The 17,657-nt window shown below is 41.9% G+C and overlaps 1 protein-coding gene across 1 annotated transcript in view; it reads left to right on the top strand.

Moving 5' to 3' along the window:
• PAN3 (poly(A) specific ribonuclease subunit PAN3) overlaps positions 1-17,657 on the top strand; it is a 128,250-nt gene that overhangs the window by 16,597 nt on the left and 93,996 nt on the right. Inside the window, 1 exon segment of the mRNA XM_075061652.1 lies at positions 15,691-15,757. Within this exon segment, the coding sequence (XP_074917753.1) occupies positions 15,691-15,757 (67 nt within the window).

The following is a 17,657-nucleotide window of genomic DNA, read 5'->3' as shown; positions in this document are numbered from 1 at the left end:
AACCTTTATTATAATTTCATACTTCTTTCAGAAACACATCATGCACTTAACTTGGGTGCCCATGCAAATGCTGAGTATTTGGTAATGTTGCTAAGGTTGTAATTAATTTTTTGCACTGTAACCCTCAAAACTTTAATGTGTTCTGTGTAGTGTTTTCTTATCTATTGGAGTCAGAATAAAGTTTCTTGTGAAGATGAGGAGTCTCATTGCTGAAAATGTGCTCTGTGGACATTAAGCTTACTGTTAAGAAGTGTCCTATAAGTTGATATTTTCTTGGTTTTAGGGTTTGCATTGGAAGATGTTGCACTTAATCAATGAACTGAAGGTTTTGTCTGTAAAGTACAGCTCTACCCTGATATAATGCGACCCAATATAACATGAATTTGGATATAACATGGTAAAGCAGTGCTCCAGGGTGTCAGGGCTGCGCGCTCTGGCAGATTAAAGCAGGTTCGATTATAATGCCTTTTATATAAGTTTTACCTATAATGCGGTAAGATTTTTTGGCTCTCGGGGACAGTGTTATATTGGGGTAGAGGTGTATGTCTCTGGAATATATGAACACAAATGCACAAGAATTCTAGGGGGAGCTACGAGCCCCACATATTAAGGTTGCCTGACACATCTCATTATAAGAGTGCATTTTCAGTTGTTTATAACTTTGCCAAATTTTAACTATTTGGGCTGCAATTGTCCATGCTGTTTGTCTGCCTCAGGATGATTTCTTTTTTAAAAAGATTGCCAAAAAAATTTCATCTGTTTCCAAGAACAAGTCTATGGATATATTCATGCAGCCTTTTCTTTTAACAACTTTACTGCCCCTGCGCTTTGGAGCAGGGATTTGAAATTTGGTAGGCTGGTGGCCATTGTGTCAAGGATGCATCTCTTACTGTCCCTGTGAAAATCTGCCCAAATTTGAGCAAATTATAAGACTTTGAAAATCGCAGTTTGCACATGCTCAGTATAGACTTTTTTTTAGATTTTAGTAGTTAAATTTCCTGAAGATTCCATCCACACTGGGCATGCTCTGGCCCAGTGCCGTGTGGGGCTTTCCTTGCATTTGCTGCTCTGGGCTGCTGCATGCTGTGCTGGGTTCAGGTTGGGTACAAGAACTGAGAACTCTCTCCTGTGCTCTGAAGCCCCGCCCTCTGCTGGGCCCAAGCATGGAGGAGGAAGCTGCCTGATTTGTGTATGGAAGGCACGAGAGCTGGACATGTAGGAACAGATTGAGTAGATGGGACATGGAGACTGTGAATGGAGGCTGATAGGGAAACTGGGGGCAGGGCAAGAAGGTGAGGTGAGGCCGATCTGATGAGGAACTGGAGTATGGGTGGAGAACTGGGACTGGCTAGGCAAAGAGACTAGGACAGCAGGATGATGACACAGATTTGAGAAGAAGCTTGGGGAGTGAGATTGGGAACGTGGACTATGGCACCTGCGACTGTGATCACTAGAGCATGCTTTCCTCTAAACCTGGAATGGAACCCAAGACTACTAAATCTCACCATTCTTCTGCTGTCAGTGAATGTCTGTGAAGCTCACTGGCAGTGTCTCGTAACCCTTTAGTGCTGGTGCACATTGAAGATGACTGCCTACTACTGCTGTCAGTCACTCTGTTAGCTCAAGTGGCAGAGGTCTGTGTGGTGTTATCTAAAGGTTCCACCCCTTGCGGTGAGCCATGCGAGAGTGAGAATGATGAAACATGGTGGAATTTTTTTTCAGTTTGCTTTTTTTAGAACCTAGGAAATTACTTTCACTCACACACACACTCTCACACACAAATCTGTTAAAATAACATTAAGAGGGCAAAAGTCAAGCACTCACTGGTAAGGAAATACCAGAATTAAGGTTGTCTGTGCTTTAACTTAGTTCCCTGGTTGCATATGCATTGTGATACTGTTTTTTAATTACTGGTCACAAGATTCTGTCTCCTTCACTGTACAGAATGGATGGCGCTCACTTAATAAGTATCTGTTCAATATTTTGTTTACTCATTCGTCAGTGTGTGGCCCCCAGACCTTATTTACCACACACCATTCAAACTTTGCTCTGAAAACAATTTGCTCGTGGGCTTTTCTGTGGAGCTCATCACTGTAGCATCAGAGTGCTTCAGAAGTACTAATAAATTTACTTGCACAACACTCCTGTGGGTATTGATCCCATTTTACAAGTGGTGAACTAATTTGAGAAACCTACTACTGGATTTTTCAGAGTTCTTTGCATTATATAGCACTTCATGTTCAAAGCACGCTTCCCACTGACTTCAGTTACAGCTGAGAGTGCTCAGCATTTCTGCAAATCAGACACCAGGGTCCCAAGTCAGAAAATGGAAACACACGTTTAGTGACCACCTTTGAGAAGTTTGGTTTAAATAACTTAACTACATTGTATGGGAACTCTGTGGTAGAGGCATTGATAGAAACCTATCCTCCATAGCAGCATTCAGTCTTCTTTACCATGAGACCATTCTTTCTTTTCCTGCAGTCTTCTGCCTCATTCATGACACACCTTTCATCTTTTGCGGCAATTGAAATGGGTACTACAGACAGCAATCTCCTTCATTACACAGCCCTGATTCTTCCCTACAGCTGGTCCATCTTGTACACTGAACGGGGCAGGGGTCTTGTGGAAAAACTAGCATGTGATCCTGTAATTAAAGATCCTGTTGTAATGCATACACCGCAGAGGGGCACGTTAAGATTGTACAGGCAATCTAAATTCTTCAAGTTCTTGCACACGTCCATTCCACATAGGTATGCACGTGTTAGTGCACTGAAGCCAGACAACTTTTTCCTATAGCAGTATCCATTGGGGCAGTGCATGTGCTCTCTGCACACTTGTACCAGCCAAGGCTATGAAGGGTCAGAACAGCCCTTGCCCCCCACTCCAGTTCCATCTTGTATCCTATGGTCAATAGTCAGCATGTGTGAGCTTCTCACCTTCTTTTTCGTTCTCTCTTTAGGAAAATTTTTCTAGAGGGTTTTTAAATTGTAAATAGTTACTTTAGTATAGTTGTTACAGTTTTAGTTAATGGTACTCATTTGCGAAAGATGACTTGATTTTTATCTTCTTGTTCTTTGAGCTTTTCTGTATGAGGCCATGCCTAAATCCCTGTGGGTTAAGTGCTGTTATGGCTGTAACTAATCTGTCAGAGAGCCTAACTCCTTCTGTTTAAGGTGTGTGGGAGAAGAATATGTGAGACATAAGTGCCCTCTCTGTAGAGGGGTTAAGATCAGGACTGAGAAGCTGAGGGAAGTTCAGTGTCAAGATATCCTGGTGGAAGCAGCTTTGTGCTCAGTTTTGGAACCCAGGTGCTCAGTATGCAGGAATTTGGAGTGTACTCCATCTTGGAACATTCTACCAGGCTTGGTGGCATCCCTGTGCTGAAGAGGTTCAGAGAGATGACACTCTTCTCTGTCTCAGTATCATGTAAACAGCAGCAGATGTCTAGCACTTTGACCTCTTCCAGACAGAAAAAGCCCTCTTCATCTTCAAGGGGTAAGCCAGGTCCCACTAGGAACTCGCCTTTATCACATTCTGGTGACGCAGAGTTGTCAGCTCTGGCACCTCATGTGGTACCATCCAAGGTAGGCCTTGGATTTATTGTACACCTGCAATACCTTCATAGATACATAAAGAGATTTGTATGGTTACTTTAGCATCTGTTGTTCCTAGACCCAAAAGACTCGTTCACTGCTCTCAGCTTAAATGATTCCTTCTTCCATGTGGCTGTTCACCAGAGCCACAGGAGCTTCTTAAAACTCATAGCAGATGTTATAAGCTTATGGTCCTCCCCTTGAGTCTGCACAATGTACATGGCAGTGGTTGCAACATATCTCAAGAAGCTAGAGGTCCAGGTGTACCCATATCTGGATGAGTGGTTGTTTTGAGATCTGTTCAGACAGCAAATAATAGTGGCCATTGAAGATCTGATCCGTTTTTCAGTCAGTGGATCTGTTGATCAACAAGGAGAGATCAGTTCTGTCTCTCCTGAGAGTCAAATTCATAGGAACAGTTCTCCGTTCAACCACAGCAATCACATATTTACCTCAAGCTAGAATCCCAAGTGATATGGGACCTATACAAAGACTTCAGGCATATCCTTGTACAACAGTGAGGAATTGCCTGAAACTTCTAGGTCACATGGCAGCTTGTTACAAGAATCAGTATCCAGACTTTACCTCAGTCATGTGGAGAATTTGTCTATCTACCATCCTTATCATCTGGGCATGCTGGCTCAAATATTCACCAGTATTTTGTCATCCCTGGACTGGTGGATGGACTCTGCCAGTGTCTGCAGCAGTGTTTCTTTTGCCCCAGCTCTGCCCTCTGTGACCATGGTCATGGATGACTTTCAGACTCAAGTTCTCTCCCTCACGTGAATGTCTGAGAGCTTTGAGCTATCCACCTGGCTGATGAAGTGTTTCTTCCTCATATCAAAGATGGTTCTGCTCAGGTGCTCCTGGACAATACAAGTGTGATGTTCCATCTAAACAAGCCTGGACGTGCCAGGTATGACCCTGTTTGCCAAGAGGCAATAAACCTTTGGTCTTTCTGAATCAGGAATGAGATTACTCTCAAAGCATCTCACTTTCCTGGGTCTCCGTACTATCTAGTGGACTATCTCAGCAGATCATTCAGCAATGATCACGAATGGTTTCTCAGACCAAACGTGGCAAAGTCCATTTTTCAGATTTGCAGAATGCCAGGAATAAACCTATTCACCACCTGACAGAACGGGAAGAATTCTCAGTTCTGTTCAAGGGCAGGTCCCAGCCTGGGATATGTCAGATGTGTTTCTACTATCCTGGAAGAGGAAACTTCATTACACTTTGTCTCCTATCCCTATGCCATCAAGAGTTTTGAGCAGGCTCAGACAGGATGCCACCACCAGTCTTGCCAGCTAGCATAGGTTCTTGGACCCCTTGAGCCTTTCTATTCAAAATTCCATACCTCTCTCTCAGGCTTGGACATAGTTTCACAGAACCATGGTCAGATGCTGCATCCCAACCTTCTCAGCCTACATCTGACTGCTGGATGTTCAGTGGGTAGCTTCCCAGGAAGTGATCTGTTAAGTTGGAGTGCAAAATGTTCTTTTTAAATAGCAGAAAACCCTCCACCAGATATACTTACCTCAAGAAACGAAGAGGTTCTCTGTTTGGTCCCAGCAGAATGATACCTCTCTTTCACAGGCTACTATTCATATTATTCTGGATTACCTGCTTCACCTAAAGGAAAAAAGATTCTGTCAATTAGCTGACAGAGGAACCTTAAGTATCTCCAAGTTCTCTCCTCCTGTAGAAGGAAGATCTGTTTTTCCAGTCTATGACTGTTTGATTCTTGAAAGGTTTGGACAGGCTCTTCCCAAGTATTAGGGACCCAGTAATATGATGGGATCTGAATATTTTTTTTTCAATTTAAATGGAGCCCCCTCTTGAAACTACAGCTGGGTCCTCATTTTCTCCTGTCTCTCTGGCATTTTTGGTGGCTGTTACTTCTGCCAGGAGGGTAGTAAAACTTCAGGCTTTCATGGCTGACCATCCTTATATGGTGTTTTATAAAGAGAAAGTGAGTTTGCATCCACATCCCAAAATTTTCACTTAGCTAGTGTTGGCACTTCACCTAATCAGACTATATGCTCACCAATATTTTTTTTTCTTCCAAAACCTCCCCCTGCCCCCAATAATAAAAAAAAGAAAAGAAAAATCCATACTTTGGAGGGCACAAGCCTCTTCTTGGGACAAGGACAAAGGAGTTTAGAATTTCTCTTAAATTATTTCTCCTTTGCTGAGAGGATGAAGGGGCAGCCTGTCACTTCAAAGAGGATTTCTTCCTGCATCTCCTCCTGTATTTGTGCTACAATATTGCTAAAGTTCCCGTATCTCAGTGAGTTCTAGCCCATTCTACAAGAGCACAAGGATTGGCTGCTTTCTTGGCTCGTGTTCCCATCAGTTGAGATTTGCAGGGCTGCAACTTGGTCATGTGTTTAGACCTTGACCACTCATTATACTCTCTCCAAGGCCTCAAGAAATGACATTAGATTTGGGAGAATGGTGTTGCGGGCCTTGTTTAGGTAGACTCCGATGCTCTTCTCTCATGTGGAACTGCTTGTGAGCCACCTAAAATGGAATGGACATGTGCAAGAATTCAAAGAAAATATGGTTACATAACTGGTAAATGTGCAACGTCTAGAAGAACATGTCCATTGGAGTCCCAGAAAATACTGGCTTCTGGTGTGAAGGAAATGAGGGGCATCAGTGCTACTCTGCTCCTTTGCACTCTAAGCCGGCAGCATGCCCGCGCAGAGGGTGTATGTGTTGCCCGGATGGGTACCAATACGGGAAAAGCTTTCTAAAATGAAATGGACATGTGCAACACATCTCAAAGAACAAGAATTACCAAACAGGTATGTTACTCTTTTTTTCTTTCACTTCCTAACTTTTGAGGGCTTGACTTTTGCAATTTTAGTGTTTTAATGTAGTATGTGTATAATATTTAAAAATTATATTGTGGGCATGAAGAAGGAACACAGGAGAGAACTGATTAATAAGGATAAATGAAGCCGAAGTACAGGAGGGGTATGCTTCTGGGATGAAGGGGTAGTTGACTGGCTGAGTGCTTGCAGAACTGATTTTAATACTGCTGAGATTTAATTTAATTGTGTATCTGTTGTATGTTAGGGCAAAGAGAGCCTTGGATAGGCATCTTTATTAATTTAAATCTAGATAAATAGATAAAAATAAATTAAGGATAGAGAAGAAGGGAGAGTAGAATGGTAAATACCAAAGAAAGCAATGAGGGTGAGGCTAGTAGAAAGATTGTGAGAGGGAAGAGGGAGGAGAGGATTGGGGTAAACAGCCAGATAGTAGAAAGGAAAGAATGTCACAGTGAAAATCTGAGGAATGGGAGTCTAAAGACCTCACTGGTATCCAGAGGCTGCAAGAGTGTGCTGTGGCTGCTGTGGACAGCTTTTCCTCATTCTTCCACTGCTACAGATTGGCTGCTTGCCCTTTCCTCAGCACCTGACTCTGTGCCTTCTTTCACACTGCCTTCCCTTTAGATGAGATGTAAGTAGAGGCAGAGCTGTGCTGTTCCTTGACAGCAAAGAAACAGTAAAAGTATACTGATTTTCTGAATGGTACTTACATTCCGCTTTTGTAATTTAATTGCTATATATTCAGATAACCACAGTGACTATTCTGAAAAACTTTCTTCAGTGTATAAGTCTTAGATTAACATTGATTTAAAAAAAAAATTGAATCTGTACTTTTCCAAATGAGTGTCCGCCATTCAAAAATGAGACCCCAATAGCTTCCATTGGAGCTAGTGCTCAGAGCAAGTTGGAAGATAGTAAGAACACCATTGGTTGGACTATGCTACTGCTCTCATCAGCAGTATAACATCAACATAAGGAATTTTTCAGAAAAAGCTCAGTGTAGACAAGACCCTGGATGTTGCATGTGATGGTGGATCTTGCTCTGACAATAGTTTTTCTTTTAGATTCGAACAGAGGCAACTTACTCATATCACTTAAGCAAAATGAACAGGTGTCAGTTTTGGGGCTGACTTTGAACTAGTTCTTTATGACACATCAGGACCATAGCAACAGAATATTGAGTATTGAAATAGCCAGGAATGGATTAGGGATATGTGTGGAACTGAGTGACCTCCATGTGGCATTGGGGCAGGGATTTTGTTTTTTGTTTGACTTTGGTTTCGACAGAGTTGTCTTTCTGCACAAGCTTCTTTGTGGTGAGGATCATGAAATGTATAGGAGTCTGAAACTGTTGTATGTGTATACAGTGCTGCAAATCCAAACCTCTTCCAGGCTAACTGCCTAAACCTAGTTTGACAAGAGTTGTTCAGTTATTCAATATTTTCTCTTATGCTCCCCTGTTTGTAGAGTCTCAGCGTGTGTGTGTTAGGATAAGTTTTCTGTAAGTGAGTTTTCTGATAAAAGGAACCAAAGGGAGTGACCAAGTAGCCCAACTCTTAATCCAGAAACAGTTTAGTCTGTAATAAAGACGACGTGCATATCCATGCACAATACCAAGTCCAAGAAATAGTGCATATGGCTGTAGTACAGATCTCTTGAATGGGCATTGATCTCAGATGATCAGTTGTCCAGAGTGCTTAAACCAAGGCTGCTAAATCCATGGACTTAAATCACTTGTAAAAAGAGAAGGCTTATTGATAGTTGTGAGCAACAAAGCATAGCTTTTTCAGGCAGTGAAATTCTGATTTGTCATTTTTATGCTTTAGTAAATACAAGCAACTCTTACCTTTTAGTTTCATAGAGTTTAAGGCAACAAGAGACTATCATATTACTTAATTACTTAGACACTTCCAAAAGCTCTGCTACAGAAGAGAAGGTATTGCTACTTCATGGGCATTGATACTTCAGTCTTTCTTTCCACAACAATTTTTAGGGCTGGAAATAAGATAAGTATGGTTTTGCTCAGATATACTGTTCCCTGACTGAAATAATAGAAGTTACCACCCTGCCACTTAGATGCACTTCATTAAGTAGTAAATTTGATTTGTAAAAAGTAGCCATTCCTTCAGTAATAGAGGGCAGCATTAAATTTGAGAAATTAATTTTGCTCCATTGTCATCCTTGTTTTACCTCCTGTCTTGTTTACCTTGGGTTTTTGTCTGCAAATCTGCTTTTTGCCTTTATTTATCTCTTCCTCAACTCTACCATATCTGAATACTCATCTACGCTCTCTCCTTTCTGCTGGAACTGAGAACAGACTGACATTCTAGCCAGTCCCAGAAAATGAGTCACTGGGCAACTACCCAGTACTTTAGCAGCCTAATCCAGACTGTAGTTAAGTAATAACTCTGTAAAAGTTTTTTGGGATATAGTTTGTATGAAAGAGAATCTAAAACAGTTATTGACTTGTGAGTCAAGAAAGTAGGAAAGCTAATCTTCCTGTTACACTAGTGAACAAAAAACAGACAGTAGATGAATATAACCTGTTGAAGCAAATTTTTGTAGGCCTGGTGAATTACAAAAGCCTGGTCAGTTCTTCCAAATGTCACAAACTTAATACTAAGTTTCAATATATTCAGCAGGCAAAATATTTGATTCCATGTAATAAAATAGGCTCTGGTGCATGCACTATGTTTATAACCCACTAATAGCCATCCTAGCTGCTCCCTTCCCTTCTGTTCCACCCTATAACTAGAGAGATGTTAACAGATCACTTTACCTTGAATGGTCCCTTGAAATATGTGTTAACAATTTATGTTAAATAATCTGTTCCACCTTGTATTTAGCTGTGATACTCTGGCTATGTCTATGCTACAAATTACTTTGGTATAATTTGTGGTGTTCAGGTTTGTGAATAATCCATACTCCCCAAGCGACATAAATTATAATGACCCAAGCGCCAGGGTGGACAGAGCTCTGTCGGTGGGAGAGCTTCTGCCGACATAGCTATCACTTCTCGCAGAGGTAGGAGTTAAGCCAGTGGGAGAGCTCTCTCCTGTCATCTTAGAGTGTATTCACCAGAAGTGTTACAATGGCACAGCTGCATCAGTGCCCCTGTAGCTTAGACATAACCTCTGATCCCTTTCGCAGACCTGAAGAAGAACTCCGTGTAAGCTCGAAAGCTTTTGTCTCTCACCAACAGAAGTTGGTCCAATAAAGATATTACCTCACCCACCTTGTCTCTCTAATATCCTGGGACCAGCTTGGGTACAACAACACTGCACAGTGAATCCTACTCTGACACTTCCAAAGCTATGAATTGCATAATGCATCAACATCTTGAACTGACTCTCTTATGGGAGGAGGATCAATTTATTTCCATGACAAACTTAGTAAGTAATGGTTCTTGAGCTAAGCAGTCGAAATTTTAAAATGTAAATTTAAAAAAAATCTAAAAACGTGCGGTTTTTTTTTTAAATTAAACTTTTATCCACCCCAGCAAGTGCTGTGGATGTAGATTTGACTGAATATGACTTTATTATGACCTTAATGTTTGAGGCCTTTTAAGAGAGTAATTCTAGGAAATGCAACTAGATGCACATAACTAAATGGCTATCCTCTGGCACAGATTGACCAAATTAATTGATATAAAATGAAAAAGTAAAATGGCCTTTCTAAGGACCTTAGACTGTTTCAGATACTAGCTTGAGAACCTCTTTTACACTGAGCTTATGTTTGGATAAGTAGGAAGGCAAGGGGAAAGATAACTGGTTAAACAGGAACTTGGACATTACTTAAAAAGTGGTGGAGGGAAGTCTTGCCTTGTGTCTAACAGCAGAACTTATCGCCAGACTGAAAGAAATAGAGATTAATGGGATCATCATTGCCAAGATCACGTTTCTTTACTCATTTGGAAATCAGTACCAATTTGCTTTTTTCCCCAAATTTCTGCTCTCTCTAGTAGTTTCAGACAAGATTTTTTTTTTTTAATTAATTTCCCTTAGTATGATGGGATTCTTGACATCTGTGTCATGTAACTTGTTCTGGCTTTTTTCCTGATCCCTTTGTCTGCTTGTTCACACAGATGATATCTTGCATTCTATTAACAAGTTTCAGCAAAGCCAGGGTGCACCTCATATGGCTTACACACAGGGCCGGTTCAACCATTTAGGCGAACTAGGCGGTTGCCTAGGGCGCCAAGATTTGGGGGCGCCAAAAAGTGGTGCCCCCCCCCCAAATTTTTAAATGGTTGCAGCCGCTGTTGCTGGAGGATCTGAGCTGCCGGTGGCAGCAGCTGCCTGCAGCCGGCAGCCCAAGGTGTCCCCTGGGTCAGGGCGCCACCGCGACAGCCCAGGGTGCGCCCCCCCTCCCCCCGGTCAGGGAGCCCCCCGGGGTCAGCGCGCTGCTGCTGCAGCCAGGCAGCCCAGGGTGCCTCCCTCACCCCCCGGGTCAGCGCGCCCCTGGGGTCAGTGCGTCGCCGATGACCTAGGCGGCCCAGGAAGCCGAGAGCGGGAGGTCAAGACTGCAGCCTGGCTGCCCAGGCCCCCCCGCCCCCAGGGTCAGCGAGCTGCCGCTGCAGCCGGGCAGCCCAGGGTGCCCCCCCCGGGGTCAGTGCGCCCCCCGGGGTCAGAGAGTCGCCCAGGGCCAGCGCTTTCCCTGGGGCGCCAGCATTAGGGGGCGGGGGACGGCAGGTGGCTCCGGTGGAGCTGCCGCAGTCGTATCTGCGGACGGTCTGCTGGTCCCGTGGCTCCGGTGGACCTGCCGCAGGCATGCCTGCGGCAGCTCCGCCAGAGCTGCGAGACCCGCGTGCGGGGCGGCGAAATGGCCCGGCGCCTAGGGCGCCAGAAACCCTAGCACTGGTCCTGCTTACACAGGTGGATGCTTAATCAATCAACCTTGAGGCATACTGCTGGCCCAGTTCCATTAGGAGAGATGAATCTAAAGGAGATGCCAGAGTGGCGATTGATCCAGAAATTCAGCCAACAGTGGGGCTTATCTGTTGTGCACTTCAAGAAGGAAGTCAATATTGTTTTGTTACTTACCAGAAGACTGGTATGGCTGTTGTGTTCAGTTCATAGCCAATTCCAAGAACTAAGATGCTGAAACTAACCAGTTGAATTAGGTGGCAGAAAAGGATTGATCAAGCCAAGGCGTGGTTCCAGGTACCACACTGCATACAGTATCAAACAAAAATCTGACTCTTTCTACAGCGTTTGGCTTTTGCATTCTGTATCATTGGATATTATAAATCCCATTTCTACACCTAAAGTAATTTATGGTAGAAGGAATTGTACTTTAGACACTAGAATTATATACACTAGCTAAGACAGAATTAGAAGATCATCTAATACAGGAAAAGGTGATATTTCTCAACTTGCTAAAAGCAATTTTGAGTGAAGCTGAAAAGTGTTAAGTAAGAATGTCTGAAGTGTTACATTACTGGTCAGATTGTCTCTGTGTCCTTGTAATGTTGTTGCTTTTGAGGTGGAGGTAGGACAGATGTCATGTTAAGTTTTCTGTATTTGGGAAATAAGTTAACTCTTAGTCCAAAGCCTGCAAAGTTTGCCTGATAATTGTGGTGGTTTATTTATTAATTCATTACGGACGTTAGTCTATGGTAAGCATTTGGCTGTCACTGACTAATAACTCTTTATTGTGAGTTGGACTTCAGTGCTTCAGCAATATGATATACCCACAGAATCAAAATCATTACCAGCAGCTTGTTTAATCAAAGGTCTTGGAAGAGGTGGTGACACTGGTAGGCCAGATGCCAGCTCATGCCAAGGTCTCCATGCCTCAATTGAATTCTGGCAAATACTTAACTGAAATCAGCCTGGTTCACCTGTGTATTAGTATTAGGCAATATTAATAATAGGACTTAGAGTTATAAGAATGTGTTCAGAGGTTAGACTGTGTTTGAATGCTTGTGAGTTGCTGCATGCATTAGGCCTTGTCTACACTTGCAAGTTAAAGTGCTTTAAAAAAGCACTGGGCTCCATAACTCCTGAGGTGTCCACACTGGCAAGGCACTTAGAGTGTCTGGACTCTGCAGCTGGACTGGAAAAGCATAGAGCTTCCTGCGCCTGGGCTGGAACGCTGAGATGTCAGTGTAGATGACGTCTTGCAGTGCTGCACTGTGATTGGCCTCCAGAAATGTCCCATAATCCCCTGAAGTCAAGTAGACACTATGGTCACTGTCTTGAACTTGGCTCCAGGCATGAGGAAACCCCTTTCAAAGCTCCTTTCTGAGGGCACACATGCTTATCTGCTCCAGGACACAAAGCAAACCATTACTGTGGAATGTTCCTACTGCAGAGGCAGGCATTTGTGCGCTGTGTGGTGGGGGGATCACAGCTGGTGTCAGGTTCCCCTTGCTGCTGTCTGAACTTACAAGATGGCATGCTGACAGTCTGTGACCCCCAAAATAGTGTCTTCCCCCACATGCAAACAACACACTCCCCAGCCCCTCATTTGAAAAGTAGCTGGCAATCTAGTAGGATGCCCATGGAACAATGGGATTTGGAAACCTGCATCATGTGATGCTGTGCCTGCCCCATCAGGCATTGCAAACCTTTTTCAAAGCATGCTCAGCCACTTGCACACTGGGATAGCTACCACAATGCACTGCTTTCTGTGGCATTCCAAGAGCTGCTAATGTGGACATGCTCCACAATCACAAGGAGTGCAGTGTGAGAACACAGCAGCACTTTCCCTGCTGCTGTTTGAGGAGTGGTTTAATTCCCAGTGCTCTACATCTGCAAGTGTAAATGTAGCCTCACTTATAACATCTGTATCCCATATTGTAAAGTAATATTTAAATAAGTGTATCTTAAGCTTCTTTCTCTCTCCTGTCTGGTGATTTTACACAGTGACTTTAACTAGTGCAAAATGCTGGTCTCCAGCAGAAGGTGTTATGTCCTATCTGACAAAGAAAGTCCATTGACACCAGATGGACTAGAGTAGAACATTAAAGAGGATAAAAGACTGTTGTTTACTCTTCTTTCTCCTCCCTCCACTCCCCAGTAAAGATGAGTCTTGCAAGTGAATTCGTCCCATCAGCTGAATCTGCAGCTTCAAAGGAGAAGGGGGGGAAGTGAATAAAAGCCCCTAACAAGGAAGAACTGTATCTCATTTACTGCTTGGACTATGAGGGCCAGGTTTCTAGGCATAAACAAGGGATCTCCAGCTGCTTAGCCTGGGTTTGCCCTAAAGGACAGCTAGAGCTTGCTTATTATAGAAGCTTCTATTACCCTTTGAAACATAAGACTGTAACTTGTTTGTGTATATTTGCTTTAACCTTGTAAATGATTCTTTTGCTTCTCTTTCTATTTAATAAATCTTTAGATAGTTGATTATAGGATTGGCTACAAGCCTCGTTTTTGGTGTGAGGTCTAAAGTGCAGTTGACCTGATCAGAGTGACTGGTCTGTTGGGTTGGGGAATAACCTTAATATAGCTGTTTTTCATGATGTAAGGGACAGTCTATGACAAAGGCAGGCTTATCTGTGTGGCAAGACCAGAGAGGGGACTGGACGTGATTCCATGTTAAGGTTGTTATAGTGCCTGAGGAATTTACGCTTGATATTTGGTTGGTGAAATCTAAGTATAGCAACCAGTTTGGGGTTTGTGCCTCTTCCCTGAGATGGGTACTCATACTCTTGAACCACTGCCGGACAGCTTGACAGAGGTTATGAGAATATGTATGTGGAGGTTCATAGGGATGGAGTGGAGGAAGGGGTAGCAACATAATAGGTCCCATGACAACAGAATGTTTGCTGTAGCATCCCAACAGAATGCAGTAGGTGGAATTGAGTGAGATTAGCATGGCAACTGACTGAGCTCATTGAGAAGGTCACATCTAAAGTTGCTATCTGGTAATGTGCCTAAACGGTTTTACTAAGTACTCTATAATTTAGTGTTTGTTTTGTCCTTTCTTTTTATGGCATCATACAGCATAAGTTAGTTGTAAAAACTTGTCTTACAGTAGAACTTCAGAGTTACGAGCACCAGAGTTACGAACTGACCAGTCAGCCACACACAATCAGGCAGCAGCCAGAGTACCCCTCCCTCTCCCCCCCAGAAACAACCAAACAAATACCGTATAGTATCGTGTTAAACATAAACTACTAAAAAAGGGAAAGCAGCATTTTTCCTCATAGTAAAATGTCAAAGCTGTATTAAATCAATGTTCAGTTTAAATTTTTGAAAAAACAACCATAACATTTTGTTCAGTTATGAACATTTCATAGTTACCAACAACATCCATTCCTGAGGTGTTTGTAACTCTGAGGTCCTACTGTACTTACTTTACAAAACCTGCTTCCATTCTTCTTTAATATAACTCAAGCATTTGTATGTTTTTGGTGAAGTGAGTATAAAAGTTCTACAGGGACTTCTATTTTCAGTTGTTTTATGGTAAGTGGTGAGAATCTTTTCACATTGCAGATGTATTTCTAACAACAGTACAGGAAGGAGGCAGCTCTCAAAATGCCATTTGTCTTCCCTTCGTTTTAGGCCCTACTCTGAAAATATTGACCTATGTGGCCAAAGAGCTGAGTTCGGGTGAAGTTCTTGCTTAGCAAGATTCTTGCCCTTACTGCGCACCAGCGGGGTTCAGCCTGATAATAGTTGAAAGAGTTGAAGAGAACCATTGCTGGCCTTTCAACATGTTGCACAGCTACAGGAATCGTATAGTTTTCCTGAAAGCCTCACTATGCTTGGTAATTCTCTGGGTTCCGTCACTCAAAAGATGCCACCAATTGCTATGCTAATTTGACAGTTCTCCATAGGGGAAGAGCCTCATATGGTGATACTGGCATAGAATGTGGAGAGGAGTTGTTGTCCTGGGAGTGCAGTATTAAGGAATCTTCAAGTAATAAAAGCTACAGCCTTCTCTAACATTTTGAGAAACTATAGGAAAAAGGAGGAGAACCTTAGGTGCAATAGGGCTTCCTAAACTTAAGTAGTTAATGTAGATAATACTGTTTATAATATACAATTGTTTTGTGCTGTGTGGTTTTCATTAGAATTGTTCTCTCATTTGCTCAACATTTTTTTGTTCACTACCAATCAGAATCTGTGTAGAGCCATTTATTAGATTGGAAATAAGCACATATCCTCTTCTTACCCTAAGACATTTGCCATCAGGATGTTAATCTTCTAAATAGTATTAATAAAGTCTTTAATATTAGCTCAATGTCTTCAGCCTTAATAGCTTCATTTTATTCATGCAGTTTTGTTTTTCACTTTTTGCAGAGGATGACAAATAGCAGCAGTTCCCCTAGCCTTCTCAATGACAGTGCCAAGCAATATGCAGGCCATGGTAAGAACTTTTAAAGAAATATGTTTAAAGGTATGTTCAAAAGCTATCCCTATGGAAAAAAAATAGTTTCAAGGGAGTTAGTCCTCCTTTTAATCTGATTTTAAGGTGATAAGACTGTATTTGTTGTGCAATTTTTTTATTACTGTATATTCCAAACCAAATTACTAGTGAACTTTCTAACTGTCAGCTTGCCTTTCATTTTAAAGGGAAAAACTTATAAATTTATCTTACTGCTCAGTTATATCAAGCAAAATACTTATTTGGATGTCTACTATAAAGCCCTGATAGTTAGCTTTAGGAATTGTTTATATAGCATCAATACAGTAATCCTTTTTTAATGCTTCTTACTAAAAAAAAGTTGTTTGAAAAAGTGAAATGGAATTACGTATGTAATTTTTTTTAATTTTTAAATTTTAGATATGTGCGTACACATTCACACATTTTTGTCTGTTTTATTTACAAACTGAAGTAAGTTTATCACCCCATGTTTTTCACTTTTTTCCCTGCAGCCGAAGTAGAACAGGCTATTTGATATAAAATTCCTGGTAACAGAGGACAGGAACGTGGCACTAACAGAAATCTAATTTAATTTTGGATCTTGAGTTCTGTGGCATATGCCCAATAACTTGGAGCTTGGAATTTAAAATTTCTACACAGCATGTTTTAAGTAATACTTTGTCCTTTTCCCACTTTCCTGTTTCATATTGCTTGGGAATGTCCCTTCCATCCATACAAAAAATGGCTATATTTTGTAGGCCTATCCTTGTGTTATGAAGCTGCTAATGCATTTTCTGCTTAAAAATCATTATTGGTTATGTCAACGTCTGGAAGATCCCAAGTTGTCTGAAATGCTGTTAGTTAAGGAAAATATTTTTAACTTGAGCAATTTTAATGTTTAAATCCAGTGAGAGAATACTGAACCTGTCAATAGTCTTTTTAGTTACTTCTTAGAATATAACACTTCAGATTTCTTCACATCTTCTTAATCATATCTCAGTATTTAACAACTTTAAGAATTGGCTCCCACTTCCATTTGGCAAAAACATGCATTTAAACATGGCCCTCCTCTGAAAGGGATTACAAAAGTGGTGTTGTGGAGCTCTGTTTGTGTTAGATTCCATAGCAAATTCACTTGTCAGTTTACAGGTTTTTTTATTTTACTTATCTTAATGATTAGTCATAAGAACAACCATACTGGGTCAGACCAATGGTTCATCTAACCCAGTATCCAGGTGCCCCAGAGGCAATGAACAGAACAAGAATCAAGTGACCCATCCCCTGTTGCTCGTTCTCAGCTTCTGGCAAAGAGAGGCTAGGGACACCATCCCTGCCTATCCTGGCTAATAGCCACTGAAGGACCTACCCTCCATGAATTTATCTAGCTCTTTTTTGAACCCTGTTATAGTCTTGGTCTTAACAACATCCTCTGGCAAGGAGTTCCACAGGTTGACTTTGCATTGTGTGAAGAAATATTTCCTTTTGTTCGTTTTTAAACCTGCTGCCTATTAATTTCACTTGGTGACTCCTACTTCTTGTGTTATGAGAAGATGTAACACTACCTTATTTACTTTCTCCGCACCAGTCATGATTTTATAGACCTCAAAGATATCCCCTGTTAGTCGTCTCTTTTCCAAGCTGAAAAGTCCCAGTTTTCTTAAGCTCTCCTGACATGGAAGTCGTTCCATACCCCTAATCACTTTTGTTGCCCTTTATTGAGACTTTTCCAATTCCAGTATATATTTTTTTGAGATGAGATGACCATATCTGTATGCAGTATTCAAGATGCGAGGGTACCATGGACTTATTCTGCAAATGAAACCTGAGATTTGAAAGTCAGGTGGCTGTTTCCTCCTTAAAAGCAGCAGAGAATCCTGTGGCACCTTATAGACTAACAGACGTT

This window comes from Chelonoidis abingdonii, chromosome 1 (genome assembly GCF_003597395.2).
Source record: "Chelonoidis abingdonii isolate Lonesome George chromosome 1, CheloAbing_2.0, whole genome shotgun sequence".
Classification (NCBI taxonomy): domain Eukaryota; kingdom Metazoa; phylum Chordata; order Testudines; family Testudinidae; genus Chelonoidis; species Chelonoidis abingdonii.
The sequence above is the reverse complement of the archived record's forward strand: the minus strand, read 5'-3'. Positions and strand labels throughout refer to the sequence as shown.